The 25,634-nt window shown below is 55.7% G+C and overlaps 1 protein-coding gene and 1 long non-coding RNA gene across 7 annotated transcripts in view; one reads left to right on the top strand and one right to left on the bottom strand.

Annotated features, from left to right (window-relative positions):
- Window positions 1-5,915, top strand: part of TTLL1 (tubulin tyrosine ligase like 1) — a 28,934-nt gene extending 23,019 nt beyond the window's left edge. For all 6 annotated transcript variants that reach the window (XM_039237038.1, XM_039237029.1, XM_039237013.1 and 3 more), the window contains 3 exons: window positions 62-148; window positions 2,269-2,432; window positions 5,580-5,915. In XM_039237038.1, the coding sequence (XP_039092969.1) occupies window positions 62-148; window positions 2,269-2,432; window positions 5,580-5,709 (381 nt within the window). In that variant the 3' untranslated portion in view covers window positions 5,710-5,915. The remainder of the gene's footprint in view (window positions 1-61; window positions 149-2,268; window positions 2,433-5,579) is intronic.
- A 7,932-nt stretch (window positions 5,916-13,847) lies between these two features.
- Window positions 13,848-25,634, bottom strand: LOC120235373. Its single transcript, XR_005529393.1, has 3 exons — window positions 25,437-25,634; window positions 21,447-21,523; window positions 13,848-14,219 (listed from the first exon to the last, which is right to left on the bottom strand). It is a non-coding gene; the product is annotated as an uncharacterized LOC120235373 (long non-coding RNA).

Here is a 25,634-nt window from a genome sequence, read left to right as displayed (position 1 = left end):
CAGTGGTGGCAGCCGGGCCCCCCTGAGGCTGTCCGCACAGGCCTCTGGTCCTGTCTTGCAGCCGGTGATGAACAACGACAAGCACTGCTTCGAGTGCTACGGCTACGACATCATCATCGACGACAAGCTGAAGCCCTGGCTGATTGAGGTAACCGTTGCAGGGGCGTGTGTGGCCTGTCGCCTCCCTCCCCCCCCCCCCCCCCCCCCCCGCCAGGCTCGTCAGGCACCCGGCCTTGCATCTCTTAGGCCCAGCGGCGGGACTGGGGGACACAGGGCCCTGTAACGTGACCGTGACTGGGACAGATGTGCAGGTTGGACAGGTTTGCCAATGGCAGAAAGTAAGCTCCTGGATCTGCCCCCTCGGAGCCCAGCCCGAGAGCGGGAGCCGGCTTCCCCCTTCCTGAAGGGCTCCGTACTGCGGAGCCCCAGTGCCCCGGAGGCCCTGGCCTGTCCTCGTGGGGACATTGTTCCCATTCGGGAAAGGAGCTCCCCAACCGGGAAGCCGGCAGGAAGCGGTTGCACACTTGTCCAGAGGTAAGGAGTGTTCTCTTCCCATGAAGGCCAAGTTTTGGACTGGATTCATCTGCCTGTTTCAAGGCATAGAGGCGATGTAGCAGTGGCTGTTCTAGAAAGGGCAAGGTGCACACACCCATTTCCCCGTGACAGGCCTGGGTGACGCCGGCCTCAGCGGCGCTGGGTGCTGGCACCTGTCCAAGGCTCAGATGTGGAGCCCACCTTGCTGGGGTTCCCTGCTTTGCTCTGCAGCCGATAGAGAAGCCTGCGCCTCAGGGGACACAGAGTTGGACCATGAAAACGAAGGCCATCTGTTCCGGTGATTCGTCTCCCTGTGTGCCTCTGAGCACCGGGTCTCGTCACCGCTCTCCCTTGGAAGGGGACGGCACAGGCCCTTTAGCTCAGTCCTATTTTGAGCCAGGAAAACGGAGGGAGGGGTCATGAGTGGCCCCTTGTGGGGGAATTCAGTGGGAGCTGCCCCTGCAGGAAGGTGCTGGAAGAGCCAGGTTGTCCGAGAGCAAACTTCCAAACCGCATTCCCTGGTTACTTCTTTCCCGGGGTACTTCTCACGCTGCCCGAATCACGCGGGCACAGAGATATACACGGGTACACAGAGCGATCGACGGGCACGTGTATAAAATATTAACGTGCTCTGTTTTTCTACGTTAGGAGTTCAGTGCGCTGGCCGTTGTGCTACAGAGCCCCTATTTCCATTTTAAACCGAGTCATTTGAATGGAAGTCAAGCTTTCCTTGATGAGCTAGGGCCTTAATTGTGAATATGACGAACACTCCTTCTAACATAATAACAGGTCTTCATCGGAGTCTGTTTATGATCGTTGGGGCATCATGACATGCTACAGTAGTAATTTAAAGGGCGCCTGAGGTTCACGCAGCCCCTTTTGGCGTAGACGTTAGGTGCCCTCCTGGCAGCACCAGGGCTGACCCGAATGACTTGGAGGGTTTTGCCTCCACGCTGCCATGGTCTGGGGAAGCAGTGGGCCAAGGTCATTACGGCCGTGCCTAAAGCAGAGTAGACGGGTGGTGACTAGGGCTCTGTGGGACTGTCTGCACAGTAGATGCGTTTTCACCTGTGGACTTTTGACACTGCTGAGCCCCCCAGATGCCTTGTGGGACTAACCTTCCGTTTATCAGATAGCTTCCTCATTTGTCAGAAGTTCGCTTCATTGGTGAGGTATTACTCTCTTCCCCAAAAAGGGGCCCACTGGGGATGCCTGGATGGCCCAGTCGTGGAGCATGCAACTCTTGATCTCAGGGTCGTGAGTTCGAGACCCATGTTGGGTGTAGAGATTGCTTAAAAGTTGGGGGGGGGGGCATTACTTTTATTTCAACCCCACCATGCTACTTGGTTGGGGTCATCGGGTTCGCTGATTCTAGGAAAGGTCTGAGGGACTTCCTGTACCTGGGACAGAGCATCTACCTGGGGAGGGTCTACACAGGTCAACACAAGTCAGGTTTATGATCTATGTTCACGTAACGGTTTTATTCGCGGGCTGCGTGACTTGTAGGTCGTAATCCCAACCCACGTTTGACTTTGATATTTCATCTAATCGCTGATGAAGGTAGATCCCAAAACACGTCCTATACAAGGTGCCCCATGATAGTAGGTATTAATGGTATGAAATGACAATTTTACCTAAAACGCGTGGTGGCCAGCATTTTCCTTTGCAGCGCGTGTTCTCATGCCGGAGGAGCCGGTGATCCGAGTGACGAGTGTGATTCCTGTCCTCTCGTAGGTGAACGCGTCCCCGTCCCTCACTTCCAGCACCGCCAATGACCGAATCCTTAAGTATAACCTGATCAATGACACCCTCAATATCGCGGTCCCTAACGGTGAGATTCCCGACTGCAAATGGAACAAGTCCCCCCCGAAGGAAGTTCTCGGCAATTACGAAATTCTGTAAGTCTGTGTGCAGACCGGGCATCGGTCCTTGTGTGTGTCAGATGGAAGGGCGCCAAGGCCCCGCTTGGGTTTTCTGGTTGTGTGTGGACTTGCCTTGTTGGGGCCGAGTGTTTCATTTACTAATGATGTTACGGGATAGATCATGTTGTAGCAGAAAAACAGGTATTAAACTAGGACTTTGTCTAGGCCTTTTGCTTGATAATTATTAACAAAGCCGCTGGGGCAGGTGGGAACAGGAGAGCTCTGTGGCTTACCTTCTCCCAGGCCGCCGCAGGGCACAGGGCCCGGCTCACGCCCTGGAGCTGTATGACATTGAGGAACTCTCTGGAACTCTTTAGCCTCAGTTTGTACACCTTTTGAGCGGGGCTATCGTACAGAGTTGGGAAGACAAGAAATGGTAAAACAGCAGCGGGCAGTTGGGGGCTGACCACGAGCCGGAAACTGCTGAGCACTTTCGTCGTGTGTTACCAGCTTTGTGCCCCGACAGCCTTCTGCGGACAGGAGTGTCGTTAGCTCCCCTGAGGCCCGCGGAAACTAAGGGTTAGGGAGGAAAGTGGCCCATTGGCGGTGACAAAAAGTGGGAGCAGCGGGAGAGGCCGTCCGGAGGGCAGTGGACACGTGAATCACCGTTCGTTCAGACCGCGGGTGGTGGGTGGCCATGGAAACGTGGCCCAGGAGCTGTGCTGTGGGGCCTGGGACGCCGAGGGAGCAAAGGGCGCGTCGCAGAATCCTTGTAAAACAGGCAGCGGCCTTGGTGTGGACGTACCTCGATGTGTGCAGCTGCTTCCGTGAGGCGCGAGCAGGGAAATGTGGAGGGCCGCACCCCGGCCCGTCCGCATGGACGCTGCTGCCACGGGCCTCGAGGGGTGGAAGGGAACTGGAGACAAGGGGGACATCGCGTCCCGTCCTGGAAGGGGAGTGCGGGTGGGGATCACGTTGTGTTTCTGTGAAAGTAAAAGTGTGTGTTTAACATTTCAAGAGAACAGAGGATAGAAACGTGTGGTGAACTTCACACGACCCAAGGTCCCATGCCCACGGCTGGTGGCGTAGTTGGCGTGGGGGCTCGGACCGCAGAGCCTGTGCCGTGCGTGGTGTTGATGATGTGCGTGAGCTACAGGGGAGGGTGGAAGGCCAGCTCCAAGGAGAGGTGCGTGGAGCCTCCGGGCGGTGGAGGTGAGCTTCAAGTGCAACCGCTCAGCGCCGTTGACTGTTTTCTCCAGCCACGGTCAGCTGCCGGGGCAAAGTGCGGGGTGTGCAGGGGTTGGAAGTGAGCCTTGCTGGGGGCTTGTCAGGCGAGGAGGATGGCGAGAGAGGACAGTGGGCGGCGTGGGAGGTGGTCGGAGGTCCTGGTCGCTGGGGTTGGGGCTCCAGGGAAACGAGCTGGGAGAGGGGAGGCGGAGGTCAGAGTGAGAGTCTGCAAGTCCGGGTTTTGCAGGGATTGCGGTTGCTGAACGTGAAAAGGTCAGGTGCCATGGGAATGGTCCGAGCTGCTGTGGAGGACAAGGTCGTCGGGAGGGGGAGGGGTGCAGGGTCAGGGAACTGCGGTCACCTCTCTTTGGTCATTGCAGTCGCCAGTGATCGTGAGCCAGAAGCCTGACCCTTAAGCAGTCAGGGGCAGTGCTCTGGAGGGTTCCGGGTTGACACGCAAGGAGGGTGGTGGGCCCACCTGACCCGGGAAGGAGGCTTTGGGAGAGGGGGGCTCGCCCCAGACCCAGGGGCGTGATGGGTGGGAGGGAAAGCACCCCCACGGGAGGGGCTGCGGGGAAGCAGCGTCTTCAGGGAGAGCTGGGTTTTAGCCCAGGAAGGTGCAGGAGGCGTTTGTCCCAGGATGAGGCGGACTCGGGTTTCCCGAGTCAAGTTTGCCGATTGTTGCCCCGATCTCCATCCTGACAGATGGACACCCGTGGTGTCTGCTGCGTGGATGACAGTCAGCAAACTGCCCTTCCTCCCCCTCGCCCTTCCTCCTCAGCCCCCAGTTTGCCACCAGAAGTGCACTGCAGAGGATAATGCAGCTTCAGAAGCTTCTAGCCCACACCACACTCCGAGTGCAGATTCTGATTCTGGGAATAAACATGTAACAGAAATAGACCCTTTTCCCGAAGTCAGCAAAATTCAGCTAACGCCGCGTAACTCAGCATCTCAGTACCTGTTGCGTTTGCTGTGAACGTCTGCTTACCACAGAGGGTCCTTGGTCAGGGCGTGGCCACCAAATGACCCTCGAATGAGGTTTCATAGTAAACAGAGAGTGGGGCTCATAATGCCCAGTGTCCTGAGTCAGGAGGCTGATGTGAAGTCACCGTGGGGATAGGAGACCTCATTCCCTGGAGCCTGCACCTGCCAGGGCCGGCCAGCAGGGCGGTGGCATTTCTCCACCCTTGCGGACCCCGTAAGAGGGGCTCAGTGTGACGAGAGAGGCCAGGGACTGCCCAGACAGATGTCCTAACCAGGCAGGAGCGTCCAAGGTTCCAGCTAAGTTCTTTCCAAGGTGAAAGCCCAGGCTCTGTTCCTACGCAAGCCTGGCGCATGTGGAAGCTGGGTCTAACCTTTCTTCTCCTGAGCCTCTCCCCGTCTGCCCCCTCCTCCCCGTGGGGGGTGGAGGGGTCATTCACACCCTGTTCTGATCTCAGAGGGGGTCAGTCATAACCTGCCCTCAGATGCTGTGTGTAAAAGAGATTTCCAGACATCAGCTTTCTCCCTTACCACGCTGGTGTCTCATTCATGTTTTCTTTGGGGTCTTTGCCCACTTCCATCTGGGAGCCTTTTGTAAGATATCAGCTGTTCACGAAAACTGTTTAACAAGGCTGCACGACTGCGCTCTGTGGCCTCGGGCAGTGATCGGTGGGCTGGCAGGCTGGGGGCACACAGGGTGGAGGTGCGCGGGGCAGAGCGCAGGGTCGAGGTGCATAGGCTGCGGGGGTTCGGGGTGGGGGCGCACAGGGTGGAGGTGCGTGGGCTGAGGGCTCCCAGGATCGGGACACGCGGGCCGGGGGCGCACAGGGAGGGGCGCGGGGTCGGGCCCGCAGGGTGGAGGCCGGACTGCTTCCCGGGCTGATGCGGGATTCGCCCCGCTGCCGCTCAGTGGCCGGTGGCCATGGTTGGCATTGAGGCTGCTGCCGAATCCTGAAGATGTCCCTCTATTTGTAGCTATGATGAGGAACTGGCGCAGGGCGATGGGGCTGACCGCGAGCTGAGAAGTCGCCAGGGCCAGTCGCTGGGGCCCAGAGGGGGCCGATCAAGAGACTTGGGGAGAACCGTCCTCACCACCTGGAAGTGACCACCCGGGAACACAGAAGACCACAGCCTGACCTTCCCAAATGCTCCCCGCACCCGGGCCTATTTTGAAATTTCCTTTTTCTAGAGCTTTTTTCCTTTATAAGCCCTGTAAATAAATAAAGGCACTTCTTCGGAAGGTTAAGAAGTGTCTGGCGAGGGAAGGAGGCCCTGCTTCTCCTTCGCTGTCACGCGACACTTTGGACCCCAGATGTGGGGAGTTTTCACACGCCAAGCGGTTCTGCGCGTCTCTGGCTGGTGCTGGGTGTCCTACAATTTAACTCAGTTCTGACACCATCTGCCTGGAGATCCCACAGGTGAAGGACCCCGTCCCTCGAGATTGGCCCTCTGCACCCCCATTGGTGCGCTTTTGAATTGATGATGTGGGTCCAGAGCCAACAGCCAAGAAAGAATTCTTGAATGTCTCTGGTGCAAAAAGGTGATTTTATTAAAGCAAGTGGACGGGACCGCGGGCGGGAAGAGCTGCACTGCGGTTGTGCAGAATGACTGGTCACATACCACGTGTTAGGGGAGGTGAAGGAAGGCGAAAGGGAAGCCTCCAAAGGACTTCGGCGGGTGCGCCCGGGGGGGCTCAATTGGTTGAGCGTCAGACTTCAGCTCAGGTTATGATCGCAAGCTCCTGACTTCAAGCCCTGCGTTGGGCTCGGTGCTGACAGCTTGGAGCCTGGAGCCTGTTTCGGATTCTGTGTCTCCCTCTTGCTCTGCCCCTCCCCTGCTCCCACTCTGTCTGTGTGTGTCTCTCTCTCAATTAATAAATATTTAAAGATTAAAGAAAAGATCTAACGGATTTTCATATGCTAAAGAGGATTCCTGAGATATGAGGCCTTGCTATTGTCAAGCTAAGATTGCTTTTTCCCTCCAGCAAGCAGAGCATTAACATTAAGACCCTAGGGAGTTCCTGGCGGAATGTTCTACTCTGTATTTGCCTCAACTATTTGTCAGTGAGCTGCAGGTTATAAGGAAGTTTAATTTTATCTACATTTCCTTCTTGCCTTTGGTCCCCAGGTCACTCTGGAGGGGAGGGGGAGGGGAGGGCTCCAGGAAACTGAGGCCATTGGTTTCTGGAGATCGATCACCTTTTTTTTTCTCCTTGTAAATCGTTAAAACAGTTGCAGGCTGGTGGAGACTGGACCCCGATCTCTCAGGTAACCATTGTGTTTTCCTTTTTTAGCTGAAGACAGGCACAGGCAAGGTGTGCGGGGAAGGGGTGAGGGGCGGCCACGGCCTCCCCTCGGTGCACCGCCCTCCCCGCATCAGTGTGTTCACCAGCCGGCCGAGAAGCTCTGAGTTCTGTAGTCTGAATGCCATAGTTCAAGCAGATTTATGTGGGTTTCTTACACGGCATTGATTGATTAAATCCTGGGCCATTGATGGGCAATTGATTCAACCTTTAGCCCCACCTCCTCCCCAGAGGTTGGGGGCAGGGCTGAAAGTGCCAGCCCCGGGATCTCCGAGTGGTTCCTCGGCAACCAGCCCCGCCCCCAGGCCACCCGGGCACCCCAGCCACACTCCGCCATTAGCACAAACTGGTTTGTTCAAATACAGAAACCGCCCGTTTCACCTTTGCTATCTGGAGCTAATCCAGGAACTGGGAACAACATGAAACATTATAACAAAATGATGTCCCTGGAGCTCTCGGAAAGGAAATTACAAGGGTTTTTTTTTTTTTTTTTTAGGAACAGTGTGACACGAATGGTGATAAAGCCCAAATACATAATTTCTTATGAATCCCAGCGTCCCATTGTCTTTCATTAGAGCCGGAAGGACAGATTCAGAAGTGGGGGAAACCAGCGCGCTCCGCGGAGAGTGCCAGCCTCGGCACATGGTTTACTTTATCACGAGGTGTTCACGCTTTGAAAATACCGCACTAACTTAAAACCTGAATCTGTCCCCTGCCGCTGTGAACAAACGAGGTGTCTGGTTTCCTTCCCTTGCACTTGAGTCCGAGGAAAGGCGGCCACTAGGGTGCTTGTCCGTTTACAGAGGCCCTTGTCCGTCGGTAATAGTAGGCGCGTCTGTCAGATGAGCCCAGACGGTCCCCACCACAACCCTGTGGCTTACCTGACGCCAGCACCTGGGTTTGCCGCAGACCTGGGGGGAGGGGGGGTCAGGTGAGGCAGGGCGGGGGGGCGGGGGCAGCGTTATCATTGTCCGCGGCCATCAGCCAGGACAGGCTCCTGGTGTGGTGTGTTGCCGCGAAGCCACCCTGGACACTAAGTGACCCAGAGGAAGAGCCGGGAGCACCTGAGTAGTCAGTTGGGCCTGTTCTAGCCTCTTGAGACGTGGATTACTTTTTAAAAAAATTTTATTTGTTTTAAGTTTGTTTATTTTCGAGAGAGAGGGAGGGAGACACAGAACCTGAAGCAGGCTCCAGGCTCTGAGCTGTCAGCACGGAGCCTGAAGTGGGGCTCAAAGTCTGAAGAGCGAAATCATGACCTGAGCTGAAGTCGGATACATAACGGTCGGAGCCACCCAGGCGCCCCTGTCGGTTATTTTTAGTAAGGGCCTTTCACTGGACCTTCCTACTGGACACCTGCCTCCTGATGCTTTAGTCACTGTCGTGAGTGTATCTTTAGAACTCGCCACCTGTTTTTCGTTCCGCTGTTCATCTCAGGATTTTGTTCTGCTATTGTGCCGAAGACAGAGGAGACGGGATCTTTCCTGTACCCACGTGTGAACACACGTCAGACGTGTCATGTCGCATGTGTACGTGTGCTCACGTGTTAGGGAAAAGGGCCTTTTACGTGGTAGGACGGAAAGCGAGAGATACCGCGTGAATAGCATTGAGCCAGCATCCAAATGAGCTGCCAGAGAGGAGGGGGCGTGTCTGCAGCCTTCACTTTAAGCCCAGACGGTTCCCCCTTAACGACCTGATTTGTATGTGTGTTTTGCGCAGCCCTTGATTTCACATCCAATGGTGACGGCAGGCGCGGCTTTGCGTTTGGGCAGACCTGGACTTGAGGCCTGGCTCTGACATTGATTAGTCTGTCCCAGGGCAGTCGGGAGGTCTTTGGACCCTCGCATCCTAGCCTACAGAAAGGGGATCAGTTATATTTGCTCCAGAAATGAGCAGGGCCCGGCCCCCAGCCCGGCCTGCCCCGCTTACCCGGGGGCGGCCTCCATCTGGCCTCGGGCCTGGCTCTGGACACAGCTTCTCCGCCCCCAAGTTCCTGCAGCCGGCTTCTCAGTTCCGTTGTCTTTCTGCTCCCAGCGTATCCGGGACAAGGGTGGAGTCCCTGCTGGGAGCGGTGACCTCAGTCTGAGCACGAAGAGCAGCTCCGTCCTGTCAGGAGCGAGGTGGTTAGTTTGCCGATGACCAGGTTGCTAGGTGAGAGTGAGCGTCTGCTAAACAGATTGCTGTCACATACTGACTGTTCCATTAGTGATGTCATGTTCTGGGCCAGATGTTTCCTCTGAGCTTCCAGAATGCACAAGGGTGGGAAGTGCTGGATGTCCGTCCGATGGGCTGCTCAGATGGGCTGCGGCGCAGCGGTTGTAAACGGCTTATCATCCTCATCATCGCGGGGCCCAGCAGGGGTCCCCGCCCAGAGTCTCCGCCCAGAACCGTCCAGATGACACTTCCGCTTTCTTATCAGCTCCCAGTATTTCCCTTTGATGGGAGCTGCAGGGTGGAGGTGGGGGGCAGGTTCCCAAAGTCTGAGCGTCATTTTCTCCCACGACTCTTTTTTTTTAAGTTTATTGTGAGAGGGAGACAAGGTGCACACCAGATAGAAAAGGGGGATGGGCAGAGAGAGAGAGAGAGAGAGAGAGACAAAGAGAATCCCAAGCAGGCCCCGCGCTGTCAGCTTGGAGCCGCGAACTGTGATGTCATGACCTGAGCAGAAATCAAGAGTCAGACGCTTAACCGACTGAGCCACCCAGGCGCCCCCGCAATGGTGCTTTGATTTGTCTGACTTTCCCCAGAGTAAATTCATCATTCACCTACATGGCAGACTGGGTGCTCAGGTTGGGAACGGAGATGTCTTCCTAAGTCTCCCCTCCCCCAGCCCAGAGTCCCTAAGCCTGGGGACAGCCCCCGCACTCAGCCTCCTCCTTCCCCGGGGCCTCCCACCGGACCCCTGCCAGAGCCAACACCAGTCTCAGCCTGCAGCCCCCTCCCAGCCAGCCCGGGGGACCTTCCTCCAAGCCACCTGGCCCCCCGTCTCCCCAGCACCAGGCTGTCACCCTCCGTCGGGCCAGGGAGGGAGAAGAGGGTCTGCTGCAGGCCCCCCGGCCAGCCGGTCGTTGGGCCCAGCACCTGGTTCTTCTCCTGGTCACTGAGCAGATGCCACACGCTGCCTCGGGGCATTTCAGGACCTCCGTGAGGCAACAGGGACGTCATCCAATTTCATTGCCTGTTTCTCATTTGGGAAAACGATGTATTTTTAAAACATTTTTTAAAGGTTCATTTATTTTGAGAGAGAGACAGAACATGAGCAGGGGAGGGACAGAGAGAGAGAGAGAGGGAAACACAGAATCCAAAACAGGCTCCAGGCTCCGCGCTGTCAGCACAGAGCCTGACGCAGGGCTCGAACCCACGAACCACGAGATCCTGACCTGAACTGAAGTCAGACGCTTTGCCAACTGAGCCTCCCAGGCACCCCAGACAACATAGTTTTATGTCTTATGGTTTATCCTAGCGTGAACTATATCATCTCTCATATGCTTTTAAGTTTAAAATGGCATTTCCATACTTTTGTGCCTGGGAGTGTTCGGAGTGGTCCATCTGACGCCCACTCCCGCCGTGGCAGGTGCCCCATATGGAAGCGGCCCGGGGGACTGCGGTGTGCCCTGGAGGGAGCCACAGGCTTCCCCTGCCCGCCACTTGTCCAAAGTTTTTTTTCTCATTTTCAGGTTTAACTCCCTTGATTTTCCTTCTGTGAAAATGCTGCCTGGTAGCCGCAGCTGGACCCCAGGAGTCTCTTTCCAGGTCCTTGGGTGCATCTTTAGGGACAGCGAATTCCTGAGCATGGCCTCCTTCCAGGGCTCGGGTGAGGAAGCCGCGGCGGGGACGGGACTTCGCAGGTGGCCGGGCAGATGGCCCAGATGGCCGTGTAGCCCTGGCCGAGGGGTAGCAGGCCTCGCTGGCCACCACTGGCAGCTGCTTCCTGCGGGGGGACCAGACATGCGCCACAGATCCGTGGGGTCGGGCCCTGTGCTGACAGCTCAGAGCCTGGAGCTGCTTCGGATTCTGTGTCTCTCTCTCTCTCTGCCCCTCCCCCGCTCGTGCTCTGTCCCTTTCTCTCAAAAATATATAAACATTAAAAAATTAAAAAACACACACAAAAATCACAAAATGAAATCATTTCGAATTTGGGTGGACCCTGCGTCTGATGACTGGTGTCCTTGTCAGAGGAGAGGCCGCGGACTCATGGAGAAGGCCATGCGAAGACGGAGCCAGAGACGGGCCCGTGGCCTCTGGCTCCCAGCCCCCCGGAAGCTGGAAGAGACTCAAGAACAGATTCTCCCCTAGAATCTTCCCTCGGGAGGAACCTGAACTGACCGCACCCTGAGTTCAGACTCTGCCTCCAAAACTGTGAGAGAATAAAGGTGTGTGCCTCAGGCCATCGGCAGGTGGTGACTTGTCACAACAGCCCTAGTAAGAGAAGACAGGGCTCCAGGGACCGGCCCACTCGGTGACCGGCGACGGGCAGGGTTTGCTGCCTCGGGCTTGGGGTTGTCCGTCCAGCGTGTGTTCTCGGAGAAGGGCCACACGTCATGCCTCCCGGTGGCCCAGGCCCGGCTGCGCGTCCTCGGTTCCCGGGTTGGTCTCGGCACCAAAGCCTCCTGCCAAGTCAGACGCGTCAGAGAGCCAGAATTTTCTGGGGATTTTTGGGTAATGTGATCGCTGTGTGTACATATGATGCTGATTCCAGGGGTGGGGGACTCCCTGCCCAGATGGCAGTGATGGCGGTGACGACGCCTGAAGCAGGGGGAGGTCCACGAGCCACTGTGTTTGTGCCTCTGGCGTCTGATTCCAGGCCATTGTCAACGCCTCCCTCTCCTGCACCTTTTTTTTTAATGTTTACTTTTTTTTTTTAAGCCTTCATTTTATTTTGAGAGACAGAGAGTGAGCGGGGGAGGGGCAGAGAGAGGGAGACACAGAATCTGAAACAGGCTCCAGGCTCTGAGCTGTCAGCACAGAGCCCGACGTGGGGCTTGAACCCACAGACTGTGAGGTCATGAACTGAGCCAAAGTCAGATGCTTCACTGACCGAGCCACGCAGGCGCTCCTCTCGCACACCTTTTCATTCCAGATGGGAACTGAGTCTTTTTTTAATATTAAAATTTTTTTTTTAATGTTTTATTTATTTCTGGGAGAGAAGAGAGAGAGAAAGCAGGGGAGGGTCAGAGAGAGAGAGACACAGAATCCGAAGTAGGCTCCAGGCTCTGAGCCAGCCATCAGCACAGAGCCTGACGCGGGGCTCGAACCCATGAACTGCGAGATCAAGACCTGAGCCAAAGTCAGACACTCAACTGAATGAGCCACCCAGGTGCCCCAAGTCTTCTTTTTTTAATAATTTTTTTAAAATTTATTTATTTATGAGAGACAGAGACGGAGACAGTGTGAGCAGGGGAGGGTCAGAGAGAGAGGGAGACACAGAATCCGAAACAGGCTCCAGGCTCTGAGCTGTCCGTACAGAGCCTGATGCGGGGCTCGAACCCACGAACCGTGATATCATGACCTGAGTTGAAGTCGGATGCTCAACTGACTGAGCCACCCAGGCGCCCCAATGGGAACTGAGTCTTGATTTTTGTTTCCTGAATTCGGTCCCCTGTGTCACTTCTGCCCCCATCCCCCACTGCCCCCAGCCTCTCTCCCCACCCCACCCCCCCTGAGCTGCTTTAGCCGAGAGCACTCCTGAGGCTCAGGCCCTGGAACCGGCTGCCTCCTGGGGAGAGGGGCCCATGAGGGCTCTATCCTGCTGGGGGTCTCTCCGCTCACACGGGGGCCTGATTCCCATCATGGCTGGAACAGTAAGGTGGACTGGCTCAGAGCTCCAAGGGTGCCCCCTCCACCCACCCATGGAGCAGAGGGCTGTGGCTGCCCCCAGCTTCTGTCCCAGGCCTTAGGCCCCGCTGGCCCGCACGGTCCACAGCCCGCCAGCCGCTGGTGACGGAAAGACATCTTAGAACGGGGGCGCCAGGAGCCCTTCCAGCTGGAGGGACCAGAGGATTTCTGCCTCTGACATGGTCCCCCCGGGAACAGACAGTAGCCCCGACGGCCAGCAGGAATAGGCCTGGCCCTCCCAGCTCTGCGGCCTCGCTTGGGACATAAACAACTACGCAGAATATCAGCGTCAGACGAGGCCCCCGGTCATCACTGGACACGGGCGACAGTGTGGACGTCGTTCAGGCCACAGAATGACCAAACCTCCCCGGCCCGGCTGCGGGAGCTCCGGCTGCTTCACCAGCCAGGGCCCCATCCGGCAGCAGGGGGCTCCCTTCCCTGCGGATGAGGGTTATGAGAAGCCCCCTTCCGGACAGCGGTCAGTCTGGAGCAGAGCCCCGCCTCCTCGGGCCCCCCGCACCCCCCAGCACACCCCCTAGCACCCCATAAGTCCTTCCTGACCCCCTTACTGAGCGCCCCACGCTACTGGGTGGCTCTCCCTCTAGGCCACAGGTGATGGTCCCTCCAGCCTTGGGGAGAAGGTAAGAATATAGAGAATGTGTAACAGTTTCCTATGGCGGATTTCATTACTTTTTTTAATGTTCATTTATTTTTGAGAGAGACAGACAAAGCACGAGTGGGGGAGGGATGGCAGAGAGAGAGGAAGACACAGAATCCAAAGCAGGCTCCAGGGTCTGAGCTGTCAACACAGAGCCCGACGTGGGACTCGAACCCATGAACCGTGAGATCATGATCTGAGCCGAAGTCAGATGCTTAACCGATGGAGCCACCCAGGCGCCCCCAGATTTCACTGCTTTTGATGTGGCTAAGTGTGAAGAAAGATGGACTTCTTCCCCAAGGTCGGCAGAGGCCCTGTTTCATCTTGGAGAGAACACATCTTTCTCTTCGGCAGGTGCCGTGAGCGGCCAGCGGAGAATCAGCCAGGGGTTAGCTGGCCTGGGGCTTCCCCGCCCGGGACTCCACGCCTCCCCCCCCTTACGGCCCCATTCCGTGGCTTGCAGGCCGCTTTCCTCACAAAGCCTTAAGGGACTGCTCAAAAATCATCATCATCGTGAAAAAAGATCCCAGCACCTAATCTGGGAGCCAGGGGATGCTGCCTGGTCCCTCATTGTGGGTGGAGCTTCCCAAGGTCACACAGCTGTTGAAGGGCACGGGCTTCATGAGACTGGCATCTGTGACCTCCCATCAGCTCTTTCCAGCACGGGGTGCCGTCTGCTCTGCAAGTTGTTTTCACGTGGAAACAATAGGTCACGATAGCCGCGGGACAGCGTCCGGGGACCGACACTGAAGATTCTGGCTGACAGAACCTGGCTGTCACTCTCCATGGGTAAGTTTGGGGTACGGGAAGCACACAAGGGAGCCTGCAGGGGATGATGGACCAAAGACAGAATCAGGGCAGAGGAACCAGCTCTCCTGGCCCCCCCCTATTTTCTTGCTGTGCACCTGTGAAGAAGTTACTTAGCCTCTCTGAGCTTTGTTTCCTCATCTGCAAGGTGGGGATCACAACCCATGCCCACCAGCCACCTCAGATGGCCATCAGGGGGAAGGAAAGAGAATCATTGTAAAAGCACCAAGTCACCATCAGTTAACATTTTTGCTACAACTTTTAAGAATCTGTGCCCACCCTCAAGGGGTTCACAAGCTATTTCTTGTACAGACCAGGCCTATGCAGCAATGAAAAAGACAGCAGAGGCTCAGGGTTGGAGAAGCAGCATGGCAATCCCAGGCGGCTTCCTGGAGGAGGAGGAGCTTGAGCTGTATATCTTAAAAGAATGAGTGAAAACTGCATGGAAGGCAGGGGAATGGTGAAGGTTAATGTCAGGAAGATGGTTCAGAGCCATAGTATGAAGGATACTGGATGCCAGGCTAAAGAATCTGGACCAATTCCGTAGGCACTAGGGAGCCATTGAATGTTTTTGAGGAGGGACAAGATTGGTGTCCTTAGAGATGTGAGCCTGGGGGCTGGTTTGGAGGATGCTGGAGATGGGAGGGGGGCAGGAGGGAAGCAGAGCAGGGAAGAGCTAAGACAGTGAACTCAGGCTGGGCACGGAGGGCGTGCAGGTGGGAGGGTGGGGGTGGAGGGAGTGGCTTCTGGGCACTGGGTTGGGGGAGGGAGGGCGAGCGAGGCAGGAGCAATTCTCAGTTGCCCAGCAGGGGGCGTTTGTGTGAAAAGGGTTTGAGCCTTGAAAGTGGACAGGTAAACGTTGCAAAATCAAGGTAACTGAAGTACAGCCAACCCTTGAAGGACGCGGGTTTGAACTGCACGGATCTACGCATTGGATTTTTTTCCGATCAGTACAGCCCTGTAAACGTATCTTCTGTTCCCTGTGATCTTAATACCGTTTTCTTCTAACTCCCTTCATTGTGAGAACGCAGTGTGGAATTAACACGTATAGAATGTGTGCTAATCAGCCCGTTTGCGTTACCAGAGAGACTTCTTTCTGGTCAGCACTGGGCTGTGAGCAGTTAAGTTTGGGGAGACAAAAGTCACAGGCGACTTTTCGACTGCGTGGCGGGAGGGGGGTGTCTGCACCCCCTGACTCCTCATTGTTCAGAGTCGGCTGTACTTCCCAGGAGACGTTCAGTGAGGTCCCGCTACTGTGACTGTGGAGTCACAGTTCCGGGTAGAAAGCTGTCTCCAGCAAGCCCATTTCCCTGCTTTTCCACGGTGTCCCCTGGGGTTCGGGGGGCGTCTGCTGTTTGGTGAGCAGGTCCCGGGGCCCAGCTGTGAACGAGACGGGCCAGTCCTGGCTTAGCAGAGTTCGCTGTAAAGGGGAGAGAGAGAAGAGGAAGGAGCCACGCCAGGGATGGGGAGAATTGCAGCCACCGGAGGGCAGGCACTGACGCTGCCAGAGAAGGTGCCATGAAGGGCCTGGCAGAGGCTGAGTGTGACGGGGGTGGGGGGTGGGCGCGAGAGGCCAGCCCTCAGGTTGTGCTGCATCGGTGCTGGGGATTAGGGCTTGGGGCTCTGGGAGGGCTGGCTGCAGGGCACAGGTGACTTCCTCGGATTCTGGAAGGAGCTGCCGCTCCCTCCACCTGGGCCCCTCCCCCAGGAGAGACTGTGAGGCTGAGCTACTGAGGTGGGGTCCCCTTGCAAGAAGGACCGTGAGCTTGAAAGGCCAGGGTGTGGGGCTGCCCTGTCACTGGCTTTCCCCGGTCCTGACCATTCAGTTCTCCCTTCCGTTCCACTGCCCTTCCCCTCTGTGCTGCCGTTAGCCTGAGCGGTCTAGACACGGCCTCTGATGCCTGCCCCCCACAGCATCCCAACCTATAAAAACGTCACTGTGGTTTTGCCAAGGGACACAGATGGAAGCGTCACCTAGATGATGGTCTGAAGAGAGAGGAGATGCTTAGAAGTAGCGTCAACAGGACTTGGCGGGGGGTAGGGGGGTGGGGATGAGTAAGGAAGGGAGCGAGAGATGTCAACAAAGGTGCCCAGGTTTCTGGAAGGTTCTTTCAAGGCAGGGGCTCTGCGGAGGAGCAGCTCAGCAGAAGGAGGACCTTCCGTTTTAGAGATGTTGAACTTGAGGACAGTGGGCCGTCGTGCTGGCAGCCGAGTGTCGGAGGCTGGACGGTGACACAGAACTGAGGGCCATCGGCGTAGAGCTGGCAAGGGTGCCCCAGCAGGTGGCCCGAAGGCAGAGGGCAGCTGTTCTAGGTCAGCCCACACGAACACAGCATCTCAGGGGTGAGCGCTGCCCAGGGTCATGGTCTGAGACCTGAGCGGGGGGGGGCGGGAGGGGGAGGGGACTTCACAACCTGGGAGTTCAAGGTCACAGTGTGGCAGGGAGACCCATTAGGAAGTGAACCAGCCACATAGACAAGTCTTTCAAGTAGGGACATGTAAGAGAGAAGGGAGTGGGGTCGTGCACCCAACTAAAGGTTATTACTTTTTATGGCTTCATTCGTTCATTCCTTCATTCACTCATTCATTCATTCACTCATTCGTTCATCCCACTAATATTTACTGGGTGCTCACCGTGTGCCTAGCTGTTATAGGTGCTAGGGACCCTTTGCTGAAAAAGATGAGCCAGTCCCTGCCATCATGGAGCAGAAAAATCCAGCGGGGGCTGGGAGAGAAAGCACCTCCTTGAGCAGTTTTATTGAGATGTAATTTATACCATAAACACTCATTTTAAGTGCACGATTCAGTGGTTTTTAGCAAATGTACAGAGTTGTGCAGCCATCGCCACAATCCAGTTTTAGAGTGTCTCCATCCCCCCCAAGACCCCTCAGTGCCTGTTGGTAGGAACTCCCCATTCCTACCCCCAGCCCCTGACAACCACTACCCTACTTTGTTTCTATAGATGGGTCTTTTGGGGGCATTTTATATAAATGGAATCCTACAGCATGTGATGTTTTATGTCTAGCTTCCTCCACTTAGCATAAGGTTTTCGAGGTGTCAGGATGCACCAGCATTTCCTGCCTTTTGATGGCTGAACAGTATTCCAGGGGACGCGTGGGTAGTATGGTGTTTGCCCAGCACCCAGCTGGTAGCACTTGAGTTCTTTTTACTTTGTAGCCACTGTGAGTAACACTTTGTAGCCATTGTGAGTATGTAGCCGCTATGCATATCTGTGCACAGCCTTCATGTGGACAAATGTTTTCATATCCCTTGGGGATAACAGATAAACTGTTTTGGGAGCTGCCAAACTATTTTCCAAAGCACAGGGTGCCATTTTACATTCCCGCCAGCAGTGCGTGTGGTTTTATTTTCTCCACGGCCTCACCAATACTGTCTTAAAAAATTTTTTTTAATGTTTATTTATTTTGAGACAGAGAGAGATAGAGCATGAGTGGGGGAGAGGCAGGGAAAGAGACACAGAATTGGAAGCAGGTTCCAGGCTTTGAGCTGTGACCACGGAGCCTGACGCAGGACTCGAACCCATGGACCGTGAGATCATGACCTGAGCTGAAGTTGGACGCTTAACCGACTGAGCCACCCAGACGCCCCTTGACTGTCTTTTTACATCTGGCCATCTTTGCAGATGTGACATGGTGTGTCCTGTGGCTTTATTTGCATCTCTCTAAGGGCTAAGGATGTTGACCAACTTGCTCTGTGCATATGTTACATTTGTATATCTTCTTGAGAGAAACCATATCAAAGAGCTGAAATGTTCAGTTCTGGGAGGAGAGGGTGACTTATCTCTAATTCTGCGGTGGAAGGTTTCACGGACTCTTCCACGAAACCTTTACTGACAGCTCTTGTCTACACTGCCTCTCCTTTCTCTTAAAACTTAAAGCATAAGTCAGATCATATGTGAGGCCTCATGCCCTCCAAAGGAACTTCCCCTGGATCTTAGAATAAACTCACGCTCTTTGCCCCTCTGGCCTCTTCTCCCACCGCCCTCTCATTTCTGCCCCTGCCCATTTTGATGTATTTTTTTTTTTAATGGTTTACTTATTTCTGAGAGAGAGAGACAGCGTGAGCAGGGGAGGGTCAGAGAGAGAGGGAGTCACAGACTGAAACAGGCTCCAGGCTCTGAGCTGGCAGTCAGCACAGAGCCCGACGCGGGGCTCGAACCCACGAACCGCGAGATCATGACCCAAGCGAAAGTCGGACGCTTAACCGACTAAGCCACCCAGGCGCCCCTGCCCCTGCCCATTTTGGAGCAGCCTCTGCGTGTGCCACACTCTTCCCTGCCCCAGGGCCTTGGCACTGGCAGTCGCCTCTACCTGGAGTCCTCTTCCCCTTGCTGTCTGCAGGGCTGGCTCCATCTCGCCATTTGGAGAAGTCTGGTGCTCTCCTTCTCAGAGAAGCTGTCCTGATCATCCTTTCCTGACTAGCCAGTCTCTTATCACCTTCTGTTTGCTTCCAAGCATTGATCACCAGCTGGAATTAGTTTACTTGCTTTTTTACCTTCTGATGGCTTTGCAAGGGCCACTCCAGCATTTACCCAGCCCTGGCCTGGCAGCAGCAGGCATTGGATACAGGTCAGCGGGATGACTGACCGATGGAGACACGGGTGTCTGCTCATTTGTGACTGTCCTCACCCTCCAGCCGTGTGGCTTCTGCTGCCCGGCCCTTTGCCATCCATCCCCAGCGGAGATGAGGCACACCTTGAGATCCGGGTGACATTCCGTCCTCCGTGCTTGGTGGTCACTTGGCAAAGCACTTTTGCACAGAGCAGCAGGCGCTGGGGCCTGGACAAGCCAGAGCAAGGCCAGCTGGTATCCGAGGAATGGTTTAAAAGTTGGGGAAATGTCCTCCCAAGAAGTGAATATTTAAGGGTAACACGAAGTATTCGAAGAGCCATAGGGCGAAGAGGAGTCCTGTGTGACGGGATGTTGCAGAGGGCAGAACAGGGAGCCGCGGGCAGAAGGACCGAGGAGGCAGGTGTTGGTTTGGCATCAGGGGGACGTGTCTGTTAGCCCTGTCTAGCTCTGGAATGGCTCATCTTTGGGGCAGTGAGCCTCCCGTCCCAGGGAGAGTACCCCTCTCCCCGGGGTGCGCTGGAGAGGACACTCCATGGACGAGAAGGTTGGAAGAGGTGGCTTGTAGGGCCTTTCTGCCTCTGAGCCTGCGGGAGTCCCCTAGGCTGAAGGGGGCATGCTGCACTGTGCCAGCAACCCGAGGTGACCTAGAACTTTGATCTGGTGCTTCTGGAAAAGGGGAAAGAGCCCTTTCAGGGCAGAGGGAGGAAGGAGAGCAGTGCGCACGTGGCACATGAGGACCGGCCAGCATCCGGAGGATGGGCTACGCTCCAAGGCCCTGAGACGGACTTTGCCGCTCGCTTGCCGATTTGTGGGGTCTCCTCTCCCCTATAGCAGGTCTGCCCCACGAGGGCAGGGACTTGTGTCATTCACCGCGGCTCCCCTGGTGCCCAGATGGTGTCCGGCATTGAGTTCCTGCTCAGTAGACGTGAATCCAAAGCCCGGCTCTGGAATCTGCATCCCTGGGAGAGTCCCCGCCCACTCGCTGGCTATTGCTCTCAGTTCCTTGAACCTCTGTTTTCCTTGTTTCCTCAGTGTGGGTGGTGGCGCGAGCGGGACAGTCATTCCGACCAGCCAGGTGGTTGCTCTTCTCTTATTCTTAGTAGGTCTTTGTTGCTGGGTCCCCCTCCCCGGTTCCCGCTGTCCCCTGGGCAAGTGAAAACTTCCCAAAGTTTCCAGGTGCCGCCCACCGACTCACGGAGAAGATCGCCCTGGCTAGTGGAGCCAGAATGTGGGTGAGCGTCAAGGGAGGGTGAAGAGCCCCGGGCAGGGTGCAGGCTGAGTCACGGCCGCAAACGCTGAGGGGCGTGTCGTGGGCATATGACACCCAGTTCCGGCCAGGAGGATGCCATGGCTCCTGCCCGCAGGCAGGGAGGCCCAAACAGAAAGGCTTTGAGAAAGAAAGGAAACGGGAGCACAAATGGACAATTGCAACCAGCTGCCACCCAGGAACCCCCTTCGCCTGGGAGGGGCTTTGGAGCATCAGCTCCCCGCCGGCACTAGCCCAGCCTGTCACAGGGCCTAGAGTGGCTTTCCCAGTTGCAGATACAGGGGAGCCTCCTGGCTTCCCCCTCCCCAGCCAGCGCTGCTTCTCAGTGTCTGGCCCCAGGGACCCTCAGACACTGTGTCCACAACCTGGCAGGCTCTTCCGCTCCCACCTCAACCTGCTGAAACCCTGCCCCTTCCTGAGGCCCAGTTAAAACACCATGTTCTTGGGGCATCCGACTCTTCACTTCAGCTCAGGTCACGATCTCATAGTTTGTGGGTTTGAGTTTCACGTCGGACTCTGTGCTGACCCTGGAGCCTGCTTCGGATTCTGTGTCTCCCTCTCTCTCTGCCCCTCCTCTGCTCACATTCTGTCTCTGTCTGTCTCTCTCTCTCACTCTCTCTCAAAAATAAATGAACATTAAAAAAAAATTAAGGGGCACCTGGGTGGCTCAGTCGGTTAAGCATCTGACCTTGGCTCAGGTCATGATCTCACAGTTTGTGGGTTTGAGCCCCGCGTTGGGCTCTGGGCTGACAGCTCAGAGCCTGGAGCCTGCTTCGGATTCTGTGTCTCCCTATCTCTCTGACCCTCCCCTGCTACCACTCTGTCTCTCTCTCTCTAAAATAAATAAAAAGCATCAAAAAAATGTTTTAACTTTAAAAAAGAATGAATAAGTAAATAAACTTTAGAAGGAAAAAGCTTGGGGCGCCTGGGTGCCCCAGTTGGTTAAGCGTCCAACTTTGGCTTAAGTCATGATCTCATGGTTCCTGAGTTCAAGCCCCGCGTCAGACCGTGTGCTGACAGTTCAGGGCCTGGAGCCTGCTTCGGATTCTGTATCTCCCTTTCTCTCTCTGCCCCTCACATGCTCATGCTCTGTCTCAAAAATAAATAAACATTAAAAATTAAAAAAAAAAAGAAAGAAAAAGCTAACTTGAAAAGAAACAGTGCCATGTCCTTGAGCTTCACACCATCTTCTGATGCAGCACCTGCCCCCTCCTCTGCCTGCAGGTGACATTTCAGGCCTCAGTGATTGTGCCCTGGCTGTCGACTGGTGTTGCACCCCTACCTCATGTTTGCCTCTCCCACCCTGGGTCCTCTTCCCTTGTCCCCCAGCTTGAATGTGCTTCTGGGGGACCACACATTTTCAGATAACTCTGCACACACTTACCCGCATTCCTCATAGGTGCTTCTTCTGACCTCACAGCTCCAGCCCACATGCACCTGCAGATCCAAAATGATTGCCTCCTGAAAAAATATATTAGCGCTTCTTGGCATTGACCCAAATGAGCTGGCAACTCAGGTCCACACAAAACCCTGCACGTGGATACTCTCGGGACCTTTACTGCTAAGTTGCCCAAACTCGAAGCTTCCATGGCTGAACAGATGGACTGCATTGCATGGAATGGAGTGTTACCAGAGATAACAAGAAATGAGCTATCGAGTCACAAAAAGGCATAGAAGCGGCTTCAGTGCGTGTCACCAAGTGAAAGAAGCGAGTCTGGAAAGGCTGTGTAATGTCCGGTTCCAACCGTACAAGATTCTGGAAAAGGCAGAACTCGGGAGTCAAGCTGGATCGCTGCCAAGGGCCTCAGGGAAGGAGGGTGGACGGGATTCCTGGGCCAGCGAGATCATTCTGTGTGACCCTGCAATGGACACGTGTCATTATGCACTGGTCGAAATCCGTCAAACTGTGCGCTTTTGTGAGTAATGGTATTGCTTCTGCAGCGGTAACAAGTGCACCACGCTAATGCGGATGCCAGTGCTGGGGAATCTAGTGACCAGGCGGGACCTCTCTATAGTTTCTAGTCGGTTTTTCTGTAAACCTAAAGCTGCTCTTAAAAAGTCTATTCGTTGAGGGGCGCCTGGGTGTCTTAGTCGGTTAAGCGTCCGACTTTCGCTTAGGTCATGATCTCACGGTTCGTGGGTTCGAGCCCCACATCGGGCTCTGTGCTGACTGCCAGCTCGGAGCCTGGAGCCTATTTCAGAGTCTATCTCCCTCTCTCTCTGACCCTCCCCTGCTCACGCTGTCTCTCTCTCTCTCCTAGAAATAAATAAAAATACTAAAAAAAAAAAAAAAGTCTATTCGTTGAGGTGCCTGGGTGGCTCAGTGGGTTAAATGTGTCTGTCTGAGCCTTGATTTCGGCTCAGGACATGATTTCACCAGTCATGAGATCATGTGATCAAGCCCCATGTCCGGCTCTGCACTGTCAATGCAGATTCTCTCTTTCCCTCTCTCTCTGCCTCTCCCCTGCTCTCTCTCTGTCTCTCCCTCAAAAAATAAATAAATAAACTTAAAAAAAAAGTCTGCTCATTGAGGTGCCTGGGTAGCTCCGTCGGTTGAGGCTATGACTCCTGATTTTGGCTCAGGTCATGACCTCACGGTTTAGGAGTTCAAGCCCCTCACTGGGCTCTGTGCTGACAGGATTCTGTGTGTCCCTCTCTGCTCCCCTCCCCTACCCAAGCTGTGTCTTTGTCTGTCTGTCTGTCTCGCTTGCTCACTCCAAGGTCATTGGTTGAATTTCCTACCATGCCCAGTGGGTATGATGAGAGGTTTCCACATCTGCACTTAGGGGGCTTGGGCAGCAAACAGTTCCTGCGCCCGGGTTAGGGGGCTGCGGGGGGGGAAGGGGCACTGGGAGGCCCGAGTTGGGCCTAACGTGGGCAGGGCTCTCACGCTCCCACAGGCTGGGCAGAAACAGCCGGCCCAGGTCCCAGAATCACCTCTCCCTCCCTGCTGCTGGGTTTGTCACCTCTCTGAACCTCACTCTTCTCATCTGTAAATGGGGAGTACAATTCCTGCCCCACACTTGGGAGGCTTAGCTCCGTGTCTAGATTGCTCCCTACGTTAGGCATGGGCCTGGCCCGCGGCCTCAGGTCCCCTCTATCTGCTTGGGAGGGGAAGGCCCACGGACTTTTTTAAAAAATGTCAAACCTGCAGTGTGACAAATGAAGACAGCCGGAGAGGTGCAGGGAATGACTTCTGTGTTTTCAGAAAGCGGTTTCCAAAGAGGGACGGGGCCTTGTGGGAGGTCTTCTGGAAGTGTCCAGAGGAGGGCCTCGAGGAGGAGTGTGTTTGTCTGGGAAGGGACATTAGCCATTAGCCGGTGAGGAATAGCCAGCAGGAGCCAAAACATTAAGTGGGAGAGAGAGCACCGCTGAGCTAGTGTCCAGAAGCAGCCTCCGACATCTGACAGGGCCCCAAGGCCAGTGCTCAGGGAGGCCCGGACCAGGGAGCCTGGCAGTGGCTCTGCCCATGCCCTCTGTGCTGGGAGACTCAGCAGGGTCGGGGGAATGCGAAGGGCATGGTTTGGGGGCCAGTCAAGAGCTGCGTGACCCTGGACAAGTCACTTTACCTCTCTACCTCAGTTTCCCCAAATGCGAAGTGGGGGTTGTTGTGAGTTGCTGCATGTAAAGCACCATCACGGGGCCTGTCACCATGGAAGGGGCTCATTTGGGTGGCAGCCATGATTATTACGGGGGCTGGGAGAAGGCAGGGCCGGTCAGACCCCTCGGACCCTCCCCGGGTGCCCAGCCTGAGAGGTGCCCCCGTAGGTGCCCGCTGAAGGCTGACGGACCCACGGCTGCACAAACGCGGGAGCGCTGGCTCTCTCCCCGGGCCTGGTCCCGTCTCTGGGTGCCACTGCGGTCACAGAGCAGGGATGCCGGGACCTGTAATTAACTGGGGCCCCGCTGGGCGGGTGGGCGGGCGGACAGGCTCTCCCTGGTGCCCACATGACACTCCTGTAGCGCACGTGCCGCAATCTGAAACCCCAGCCACAGACTGGAACCAGTTGCACAGAGAACAGAGTTGTCACAACAGGAAGGGTGTGTCTGGAGCCTGCCAGAGGCCAGTGGAGGGGCCGGGGCCCTGCTCCCCCACACCCCAGGCCACCCCCAAGAGCCTCCAGGCCCCAGGTGCTTAGAACATGGCTACCAGGAGCGTGTCCTTGGCAGGGTGCTGGATTCAGCCCTGGCCAGCCATCCCTGACCTTGGCTTTAAACTGTAAGGAGGATTGTTTGCCTGAAGCCTTTAGGTACCTGCTCGCACGCCACCTCAGGCCGGCAGCCCCAGTACCTGCTCCCTCAACATGTCCTTCCAAGGCCTGCTTTTCCTCTTTTTTTTTTTTTTTAAATTTTTAACATGTGTTTATTTTTGAGAGACAGAGACAGAGCATAAGCAGGGGAGAGGCAGAGAGAGAGGGAGACACAGAATCCAAAGGAGGCTCCAGGCTCTGAGCTGTCAGCACAGAGCCTGAGGCGGGGCTTGAACTCACCAACGGTGAGATCAAGACTTAAGCCGTAGCTGGAAGCTTAACCAAGTGAGCCCCCCAGGCGCCCCAGGCCTGCTTATCATCTTGGAGGATCTGCTCAAATTCTACTTTTCTCAGGAGCCTCCGGGGCCCCCTCATGCTTGCTCGGGCCCTCGGGAGCCTTGTCCACAGCCCACCTCCTCTGGTCCCCCACCCGGCGGGAGGCGCTCCAAAGTAGAGAATGTGTATTGTTCATTCGCGCCTTGCTGGGTCCCCAGTATCACGTGTCTACTGTGTTACAGGGAGAGGTGGCGTCGGGGTGGGTAAAGAATGTTGGAGAAGGAGCCAGGAGCCCCGCGTTTGAGAAGGATCCATGGCCTGGGCCTTCCCCGGGCCTCTGCTTCCTCACCTTAGAAGGAGCGTAGGACTCACCTGGCTGTCCTGTGGGGTCTTGTGGCTTTGATGTTCTATGGTCCCAGACTCTGTCCCCAGCCTCTCCCACTTACCCCACTGCCAGCCCTGTACTGCTAATGCAAAATCGTCCCCTCCACGCCCGATAACCTGCTGATCGCTTATCCTGATGTAGTGTCCGTCATTCATGCGCCCGGAGAAGGAGTATTCTGAGCCTCTGCCACAAGGCGTTCACATTCAAAACCACTCGAACTTGGGGCACCTGAGTGGCTCAGTCGGTTAAGCGTCCGACTTCGGCTCAGGTCAGGATCTCACGGTTCGTGGGTTCAAGCCCCGCATTGAGCTCTGTGCTGACAGCCAGCTCAGAGCCTGGAGCCTGTTTCAGATTCTGTATCTCCCTCTCTCTCTGACCCTCTTCTGTTCATGCTGTCTCTCGCTCTCTCTCAGAAATAAATAAAAAACATTAAAAATAAAAAAAAAATAACACTCGAACTTACCCTGGCAGCCTCTGACTTGGATCCTTCGTCTGCTGCCCAAACCCAGAAAGGAGAGAAAGTGGCTGGATGGGCCGTCCACCAGGCAGGGGGATGGCTTGAACTTGATCTGGAGGGTCGAGGCCTTCCCCATCTCTCACCCCCACTGGGGCTGTTTGGATCGGAGGGTGGGTTCTGATGGGTTATTCTCAGACTTGCTTG

The sequence above is a fragment of the Hyaena hyaena genome, unplaced genomic scaffold (assembly GCF_003009895.1).
Source record: "Hyaena hyaena isolate Hyena2069 unplaced genomic scaffold, ASM300989v1 scaffold_4, whole genome shotgun sequence".
NCBI lineage: Eukaryota > Metazoa > Chordata > Mammalia > Carnivora > Hyaenidae > Hyaena > Hyaena hyaena.
The sequence above is the reverse complement of the archived record's forward strand: the minus strand, read 5'-3'. Positions and strand labels throughout refer to the sequence as shown.